This window comes from Cheilinus undulatus, linkage group 12, assembly GCF_018320785.1.
Source record: "Cheilinus undulatus linkage group 12, ASM1832078v1, whole genome shotgun sequence".
Classification (NCBI taxonomy): domain Eukaryota; kingdom Metazoa; phylum Chordata; class Actinopteri; order Labriformes; family Labridae; genus Cheilinus; species Cheilinus undulatus.
In genome coordinates, this window is record NC_054876.1 from 43,820,017 (window position 1) to 43,829,940 (window position 9,924).

The window sequence follows — 9,924 nt, forward strand, 5'->3', positions numbered from 1 at the left end:
AAAATTTGCATTCAAAGGACGTTGAATTTAATGCAATAAACATGTATGTGCAGCTTTTTTTTTATTCTTTAGGCTTTAGTTTGTCCTTATTTAGCTGAGATCTGCGGAAAGCTGTATTAGGACAATTCATCTACCAAAACGACAGGGCACAGCAAGGTCACGGGGCAAAGACACCACCCGTAATAAACTGCATGAGGGTGATGTGGACGTATTAATTTCATTTAATGTCATAAAGGTTCATTGGTAAATAAAATGACTACACATCAACGGTTCAAATTGCAAATGTGATTCCTTTTCAAATACAAAGAATGTCAGGCGTGACTGCCTGAATAGTGGTACAATTTCCTGAAGTTTTAAATGCAACACGAGAGGAAAGTCTTGCCTAGGATGTCAGAATGATTTCCTGAATGTCAGTGAAAACTAGAAATATCAAGTGCCTATTTAGTCCTCTTTGCCTGGATATGACCACTATATATAGCTATGAACTATCTACCAACTGTGGAAGAAAATCTAGGCCTGTTTACACATATTCAGAAACTACAAAAAACTTAAGTTAAAGTCAATCAGGGTTTTTGTTTATTACAGAAACTTTTGCATGTTAAATTCATAAAATCCATTTAAAAAAGTAGAAACGTTTCAATAATGTATAATCAAAACATACAAGCCAAGTATCATGTTGTGAATGGAAATAAATCAAGCAGAAAAAACAACATTCTAATATTAAAAAAAATATTTTTACAGCAGCAAAATTGGCTAGTATGTTCAAAGTAACAATAGAAGACAGAGGATCAAACCCTTACATGTCCTATTTTAAACATTTGCATACCTTACTGTCTGAACATTAAGTATAGAAATATGATCTTAAACAATCTGTGACATATTATCCAATACAGTTTGTGGCAATACCAACCTTAGAAACCGCTTTTCATACATTTATAAATTCATATTTAGATGAAGCTCTAGCTGTGGTATCTGTCTTTATACATTAATAAAGACTCTTCTCTCTGACTCATCACAGTTACAATCAGCCAAACATGACATCTGCATTATTTTGATAAAAAGTAAAAGGGGAACTCATAACCTCCAGTTTTGCCATTTCTCTTTTGAATCTTAAAATAACATGTTGTGGTGTTTTTGCTTTTTCATGTTGGTCGATGACTTTCACGTTGCTGTAGATGATTCAATCTGTAGTTGGGAGGTGGCGTTAATGATGTCTCTGGGAAGACTTTCTCGGGCTTCCTGCATCTTTCTCCTGGCCCTTTGGAAGGCCTCTGACAGAGAGAAAATAAATATAGTCAAACCTTTTATTCTATTGGCTTTTTAAAAACATTTATGCAATTCCTTGCAAATTTAATCCAAATCAAAAAGGATACTGTCCATCATTGTTCATTTATATTGAGGGTCCACTGTAAATAATGCAAGGCAAGTGTACGATTTTATCACTTTGGATTTTAAACTGTTTTTGTTTCATTTAGAATTTTTGTACCGGCTTAATCTAAGGGTAGCTGACCTCATCTTTGGATACATAGGTGCTTTTATTTTGAAAGATAATTAGGTCCTTTGCCTGGATTGAGGATTATGACTTGAGCTTAACCATGCAGTAGAAAAATAAGGGAAGAGTAAGAAAGGCAAATGTTTGATACACAAGATGACTTCTGACTTTTCCACTGAGCTCTCTGTGAGTTTTTTAAAGTGTAAGACATTCACAGCCAGTGGGTGACATATATCACTGTGGCTACAGGAGGATGTTGCAGTGACTTAACCAAAGTTTGCTTAAGGGGACAATAAATCAAACAGTTAATGCATTTTTAAATAGAAATGCAATAATTATGGACCTTAATTAAATCATGATTAATGCACTAATGCGGACAGTCCTAATTTATATAAAACATGTTTTACTTTATAGCGACTGACTTTTTAAAATATTCTGTATTCACGAGCTTTAAAAACTTCTGTCCTGAAGAACTGATCTCAAACACAACACCAGACAAACTTTAAACCTCCTCATCCTGACCTTTAGAACATTCTTTATAGAAATTGAACAGAAAACCTTTACAGTCATCATAAAGCAATGAAATTCAGACCTGTTTCCCCTTAAAGTGCATGACATTCCAGAATTCACAATAACAAATTGAGGATGCATTCAAATACATATATTGCACATTAGTATGTGATGTATTTAGATTCAATTTCAATTAAATAAATTTACCTAGAATGGAGCAAACAGCTCCCTGCTGACTGAATCCTCCCAGCTGATCAAAAACTCTCTGCCTTCTCTTCTTTAACATATTGGCATCAATAAAGGACCTGAAACATACACAACATGGACACATTAACGACTGCTGAACAGAAATTTAAACATGTTTTAGTTTGATGATTGATCAAAGTTAATGAAACATTTACACATGAGTAAGACACAAAATACTTAAGTTTATAGAAATATTTCAAACCTAACTTAAGATTTTCAATTTGGTTTGGTTAAACATTGGCCCAACACTTTACAGCACATTCTGCTGAGGCTGAAGTGTAACACACTCCAGAGGATTCTTTGATTATTAAAAAATACAGTGGGGATAAACACAGACAGGTGGTTTTATTCACTTTGTTACATCAGCTATTTATTTTTAAAAAAGAAAGAAAAAAGCAGCTTTTGTTTGGATAGGGATGGCTATTCAGGTCTTCTGCTATGGATAAAAATGATAACAGTGTACAGTTAATTGCTGACTTGGTTCTCTTTAAAATTCACTGTGTTGCCTAGGACCAGTGTGATATTTACTATTATGATGAAATTACAAGCTTATAATTGATCTTACACAATGAAGACCAAGATCAAGCCTCTTAAGGAATCCTTAAATTTATCTAGTACTTACCTGGCTTGCTGGATGCAGTGCAGGGTAAAGGTGACACTCCCTGTGGTTTCTGTTGTGAAGCCAAAGCGACTCAGCCTTTCGCCCTGCAGCCACATATGGAAGTAAGACAAACATGGACATCAAAAATCCAGTATCCAAAATATTTATTTTTGCACAAACTACGGTTGAATATAAATGGCTCACAATAGTAAATAGGACAGCGAGTTTTACCTAAACAACACAAAATGAAAGGACATGAAGCCGTTTTTCAAAGGCCTTCTACATGGCATGGTGTAGTCTGAACAGCTTGGTAGTGATCCTATCATAAGTGCCATGCTGTGCATTTCAACAGTGTACTTTAAATGGAATTGCAGATTTTTTTTTTTTTATCTTTAAGTAACAAAGCCAAATTAAATTTTACTTTACCATAAATATCCAGAAAGCTTTGACAGTGGTTCGAGCCTACCTTGAAGGTCCCTGGTATCCTGATGTAGCTCTGGTCTTCAAGCTCTGGAGAACCTCCAATGAAGAATCGGCGTAGTGCAGAGACTGTTCCTGTCTGGAGAGGTCTCCATGTATGGCATGTTATTGTATGTTTCCCTGACACACAAAAGATTAAATAAACCAACAAAAGATGAGTATGGTCAAAAAGACAAAGAATTACAAAATTGACCTTTGCATTATTTGAACAATAGCACATTAGCATCAAGCACTTTGAGAACTGATGAACCAGTTCATGTTTTATAACAAAATCACCAAGTAATGATATTATTCAGACTAGTGCTTCATGATAAAACTAACTGCAATTGTGATGCCAGGCTATGCAATTACATAATGGCACAAAAGTGTATCATTATATTTGTATTAAGTAGTACTTGAAAGGTTGACAAAAATGCCTGAGGACATGCCTTAAAGTTTACAATAGTGCCACTGCAATTACAATTTGTAGAAGTATATTTATCTTCAAAAAAGGAAAAACTTTTATGCAGTCTGTAAGACCCAACATTTCTGGCCCAACAATAAACAAGTCCCATCTGTTACAGTGGTTCTGTCATGACAACTGCCATAACAAGACACGTCCCATTACAATTATGAAAATTAAGTATTTCTTTGCTTCAAAAATGTTGGAAATGTTTGAGGTAATGTTAAAGTTTGCCAGAAATATATATAACATAGGAGTAGTATTTTTTTAAATCAATATTGACCTTTTAGCGTAAAAATTCTACATATTGTAAAACTGAAAATCACCAGGTATAGCAGGAAAAAGCAGATATCCATAACCTTCAGTGCGATAGCGTTGCCAGAAGTCCAGAGAGAGAACTTTAAAGTAGAGAACTGGCCACTGCAATATTGCCTCTGAAACAAAAAGACAACAAAAATTCAGCTGAATTCCTTTAACAGATTAGTGTAATTGCATAAAATTGCTGATGTTAATGTGTAATAGTTTTAAAAATCATGGACAACACTGACCCTCACTCTCTTTTTCACACATGTAAGATGCTTCAAAGCTGAAGGGGAAACTGAAGAAAGCAACATCTTCCTATTGGCAGAAAAAGAGACATTATTGGGGTTTACATCAATCTCAGTAAAGGTGCTCTGTAGCTCTTCAGACTTTCCATACTGTATACACACCTTTCCTAATGTTTTAGTGCGGCACGTTTGGGTAACCCCAGAGTGAGACTGAAAAGGCAAACTGGACCAATCTAAACCACAGAAAATAACAAAAGTTGTAGATGTATCACATTTATTTGACCTAAATTTAACAATGATATTAATATCATAAAATGTATGTGACTTACTGTTGGGCAGTTCCGTGAAAAAGTGGATGTATAAGTTATCATATTCAAACCCTTTGGCTGAGACTGGAAAAAAGTGAGTGAGCAAAAAAGCAAACATATTAAAGACATTTCATAAATATACAGTACAGTGCAGAACTTTCAGGCATGTTTGGGCCTAAAGAGGCTGAATTAAGGTGTAGAAGCTTCCTGAGGGTACCAACAGGTGAAAAGGAGGACTGACACAACCCAGGTAGTGCTCTGGATGTCTGCATATTACAAGGGACATGGGAAAATAATCTGTTAAAAAATAACAAAGACCACACCTTCATGGTGGAGTAAGGGGTGGATGTGTAAAGCAAGCACAGCCTAAGGTCCTGCCTGGGTAATAGGGTTGTCATGAGCTCCTGGTTGTACTGTGGGTGTCCCAGGGGCCTGAAACCGCTGACAGTCTCCAGGTGTATTAACAGGTGTGACAAAAGAGATACTGTCAAGCTGAACCTTGGCTGCCCGGCGACACACGTGTCAGCATGTGTTGAGCTTGACTATGCCACTACACCCCCCCAGCTCCAGGTCCCCATAGCACCCTACATGCCTAAAGTTTATGCACATGACGCTATGTAGTCACAATGATCACAGCTTTCTTACTCACCAATCTCTCCATGCATCACATAGCGCAGGATACCAGCAGGAGGCTAAACAGAAAGCATAAAGTGCAAGAGCACTCATTAGTAAAAGCAAGATCACGCAGAACAATGTGAAACATGTTGCCAAACTTGGGCGACTTGATACTTCTATGTTGTCATATCATGCGATTCTAAACTAGATAATTTTGTCTTAGACCCTTAGTTCACAAGTGATGTGTCGGAAGCCACTAGTGGGTTTTCAGTCGGACAGGTTGTGTGCCTACTCGAAAATAGTATGTGGCAAAAAGTCATTTTAGTGGCTTTTTGGGTTTTTTTTGAAGGACATTTCTCCATCTTTCTGCTTTGTTACATCTTTCGTACTATCTCAAGCCAACACTGCCCCATTTTCATTTTTTTAAATGGTTGTAATTGAAAAAAAAGAAACTTGGGAGCTGATTTTTCAGTAAAGACATTGAGATGGACCCTGAGGCTAAACCAGTTGAGAACCACTGTTTTAAACCATTGGTCAGACAAAGTAAACTACTTGAAAATTACTCCTAGCATGTTTTTCCAAAAACTCTGTACTGGAGATTCTTTGATAAAGACTCACCATTTCAAAGTCTTGTCCTACAAGGCTGTTGGCGTAGTCTCTGTGATGTGCATACAGCTAGAGAAAGAGAAAAGGGATGATATAGGCCAAGTGATGTTGTGATTCCATAAACAGCATTATAAAAATGGACATTAAAGGTCTTTTTTGTTCATCTCTGCTCTGGTTGGGAGAAAAAAGTGAAGGAGATGAACTCACGTCTTTGTACATGATTTGCTCCTTCTCTTTTTCCTCTGGTTTCATAGCTGGAGACACGTTCTCCAGAGTGAGACGCCAAACTTCTCTCCTCTCCCCCTCTGTTACAATCCTGCACAGCACACTGATTTTATTATTGATTTGTCCCAAATCACATGCACCCTTTTGTCCTTAAACAAAGCAGTTTCCTTTGTTTTAAATGCTTCTTCACAAGCCACTCACCATCAGCCGAGATGTATGGGCTAAAGTGGTGGACCTTTAATTGGTGATGTGGCTAAAAGGAACTTGCCTGTAGGGCTCTTTGCCTTTGTTGAAGTCAGGTTTTACTATGACTGTCCCACTGCCGTCTGTTTTGATGGTCATCAGCAAACATTCACCCTCCTGCTGGCCAAGCCTGAGAACACAAACAAAGCGATAAAATCAAAACAGATGTACACAAGTCACCAGTAGGTTAGTGGTCATGTCCACACCCTATTTACAAAGGCTGATATCCTCTGCCTGGGTGGTCCGGGTTCAAATCTGGCCTATGGCTCCTTTGCTGCATGTCTTTCCTGACTTCTGAATTTCTGATTCTATCGACTGTCCTATCAGAATAAAGACATAAAAGCCCAAAAAAATCTTTTTTAAAAAGTACGCAGGTCAGCTAATCAATGCATTCTACTTGTGGCCAAATTTCTCAGGTGCAAAATTGCCTCCATGTCAGAATTTCTATCACTGTAAACAAATACATGAAAGACAAAGCTCTCCTCTGTGAAGTAAAACTAAGCAGGGCAAATACAGAGAAGGGCCGCCAACATGAGAAAAACCATGTTTACCTATGGAAATCTTACCTTCCAGGAGGGCCGAGGTCTGCCATGATGTGCATAGTCTGCATGCTATTATTCACCACATGACTGTCTCTCACAAACTCCTCTGAAGGCTCCCAGGTGATGATCTTTGATTTAGGGATACTTGAATCCCTGCAAAGTTCAACAGAGCATTGTTTCTAACACGTTACAGTTTAAAATCTAAAAACAAAACAGGATAACAGGATAAATACAATTAATACAGATCAAGGGAAAGAAGTGTAATTCTATCTATATTGAGTTTCCACAATTAGACTCAAGTACTTTACATATTATAGAGGGAGGCTAAGTGAAATCTTAAATCTGTGATTACAGTCTTTACTTCTAAGCGGCCAGTCCATTTAAATAAGTGTGCTGGTTCTCCACCTACATGGTGCGTCTTTCCTGCCGCCGATGTCTCACACTAGCCATCCTCTCGGCCAGGAATGTGGGGCTGGATTTGGTCATGATCAATAGGTCTGTGGCTTGTTTCTGAAGGGGTCAAAAAGGACAAAATCAAAAACAAGCTAATTACAAACACAAACAATTGTTGTAGTTGCACTAAGAAATGTAAGGTTTTACTTTCAGACTCTTCTGACATGTTTTCTGAGTAGAAATATTTGAGAGTAATTCACTATCTTCGTGACATTTCAGTAGAGACACTGGACAACTTCAACAGAAATAGAGCTCAATCTACAAAGGCTTTCCAGTTGACTAATCTAAAATGATTAGATGTAACCGTAGCAACAAAATGCCTGCTTTCATGGAACACTGGGTTGTAAACAATGTTTTTTCTAAACTTTAAACACTCCTTGAAACGTTCAACCTCTTCTGTTACTGTGTAGAATTTTAAAATGTTTTGTGATAATGTGATGTAAATGTGTGACTTTAACTGTAAATTACCAGACATTTTTTATGGAACTGAAATATGTGACAAAACTTACCAGTTGCTGGAAGGGAAGAAGACAGTTGGTGTAGCGGTCATGTTCAGTGTATGTGAAAATCCTGTTCTTTCTCCTGCCCTTTGACCTTTTCAGGGCTTTGACTTGTAAGTGATACTGACGGTCCAAGGGGGTCTGACATGCTGATTCACTCTGAAAGAGCTCCATCTCATACTAGGTGTACATATAGAGACAAAGAAGGGGAGGTGAGGATGAGGGCTTCAGAAACAAATCTATCATTATAATTTGCTATGTGATGCATACTAAAAATTTAAAGTCCTACCTGGCTGAAGAGTTTCTCCTGCCATCCAATCACCAGCTCCTCCTCATTCTCACCTTATAACAGATAAACACTCATGTAGAATCACTGAAGCATGCAAACGTGTTGTACTGAAGTTATACACAATATCCAGTACATCAATGTCAGCTTTTCTTAGATACAAGTAGGAGGGCTTCAAGGAAAAAATGTTGGGAACCACTGGTATATGAGGTATGGCTATTAAATAATGAGACTATGCTCATGAGGACAAAACCCCATGGTTCACATTCACACTAGGTGTGATATATTGTAGGTTGCAACTGCTGTAAGTTTCCAATAAGTGACATCTTTAGTTCACTGCTAGCTACTGAATGATGTGCACGTGTTTTTTCTAAAGCATCAGAAAGTGATTAGCTTAAAAGTTGAGCAAACCATTACTTTGAAATATTTGGTGAAATTGAACAAAATACTAGCCAAATCTTTTGGTACATTAACTTAGGTTTGTGGGGATCACTGCATGTCACATGCATGTGTGTTTGAATGGCACAAAAGATTTAGTGAAGGCAGAGAGGATGTCTAAGCCCATGAACATTCTGGGCGCCCATACTCATCAAAAACGTATGAAAACAAAGTCATTCAACTAAACAAGGTTGTTTTCAGTGAGTGATGACTCAGTGTAAGAATGACAGCAAAAACAGGTGGGAGAGGTAGAAGCACACTTTCTTTGTTGGTTATCTGTTTTTTTTGTATCTGTAACTGCGCTCTTGGTCCAAAAAAAAAAAAAAATCACAGTGCAGAAGGGGAGTATACTGAAGGAGAAAAATGAAAACTGTTTATGTTCAATAAAACTGTACTGCAGCATTTGTCTCATTTTAATAGCCATACCTCACATAACAAAAGGGAGAAAAATAACTTGTTAGATAGAAGGGAAAACTGAAACACTTTTTAAAATAATAATGATAATCGGTCATTCACTCTGCAGAAGAGTAATTGCACCTGTCTGGCCTGTTGATGTGAAGGTTTCCAGCTCAATGTCTCCTCTGTTGGGCTGTGAAAGAACTTGCTGCTGAAGGTGCTGAGAGAGAGCTGCTGCAGAGGTCACTCTCTCTATCCGAACCCTGTAATTGAAAAAAAAACAGAGAGATTCATGTTTAAAAGATGTGTCCTGATGCTGGAAGAGTTCTGAAGTAGGTACTCCCAATAAACCAGATTCCACTGAGGAAGAATAGTGGAAATCCCTTTACTCTTTAGATCAAGTTGATGTTACGCTTATAGTTACCACCAGTTACTTACTTTATTCTTAAGTTCTTGATAGCATCCTGGGTCCGAAACACAGCCTCCCCTGTATCAGTGTTCCAACAGTCTGCCATAATAATCAGGTATTGTTTTAATGTTAGTGAGTGTTAGCATTCAGCTAACGCTACAGTTCGCACATGAGTAATGTTTCTCCTCATTCGATACACAAGGAATTTATTTACTTAACTACCAAACTAACGAATTACTTCCCCACAAATAAATAGCTCATGATGTCAGTAAAAGCTACAACGATTAGCTAGTAATTTCCAACTAAAGAACAGAGCACCGCTAATAGATAGTTGTCGTTGCCATAGAGATGCAGGTCGTTCTTCTTCTTTTGTTGAATTTTTTGTAGAACGCTCTCCTGAGCGTTACTGCCACCTACTGAAACGAAATCTGGACAAGCAGAAAATAAATAAATTCTCTCTATTCAGTCGGTTTATTATAACTGATAGAATTATTTACTAACGTTGATTATGCATGTTATTCCCTGACCATGAAATTTTTACATTTCGCTAAAATAGTCAACAACTGACAGGGGGATACTACACT

The 9,924-nt window shown here is 37.4% G+C and overlaps 1 protein-coding gene across 2 annotated transcripts; it reads right to left on the reverse strand.

Moving 5' to 3' along the window:
- Positions 1-569: 569 nt before the first annotated feature.
- Positions 570-9,689, reverse strand: mks1 (MKS transition zone complex subunit 1). 2 transcript variants are annotated; one of them, XM_041800812.1, is made up of 19 exons: positions 9,370-9,689; positions 9,073-9,194; positions 8,101-8,153; positions 7,821-7,991; positions 7,268-7,368; positions 6,883-7,011; positions 6,532-6,636; positions 6,342-6,446; positions 6,056-6,164; positions 5,861-5,917; positions 5,277-5,319; positions 4,649-4,711; positions 4,482-4,552; positions 4,320-4,389; positions 4,098-4,205; positions 3,316-3,449; positions 2,871-2,953; positions 2,210-2,307; positions 570-1,271 (listed from the first exon to the last, which is right to left on the reverse strand). In XM_041800812.1, exons 1-19 carry the CDS (start codon positions 9,444-9,446, stop codon positions 1,162-1,164), a joined length of 1,809 nt encoding a protein of 602 aa, XP_041656746.1. In that variant the 5' UTR covers positions 9,447-9,689; the 3' UTR covers positions 570-1,161. The 2 variants fall into 2 exon arrangements, with proteins under 2 accessions (XP_041656746.1, XP_041656747.1); XM_041800813.1 differs by lacking the exon at positions 6,532-6,636.
- Positions 9,690-9,924: the final 235 nt, after the last annotated feature.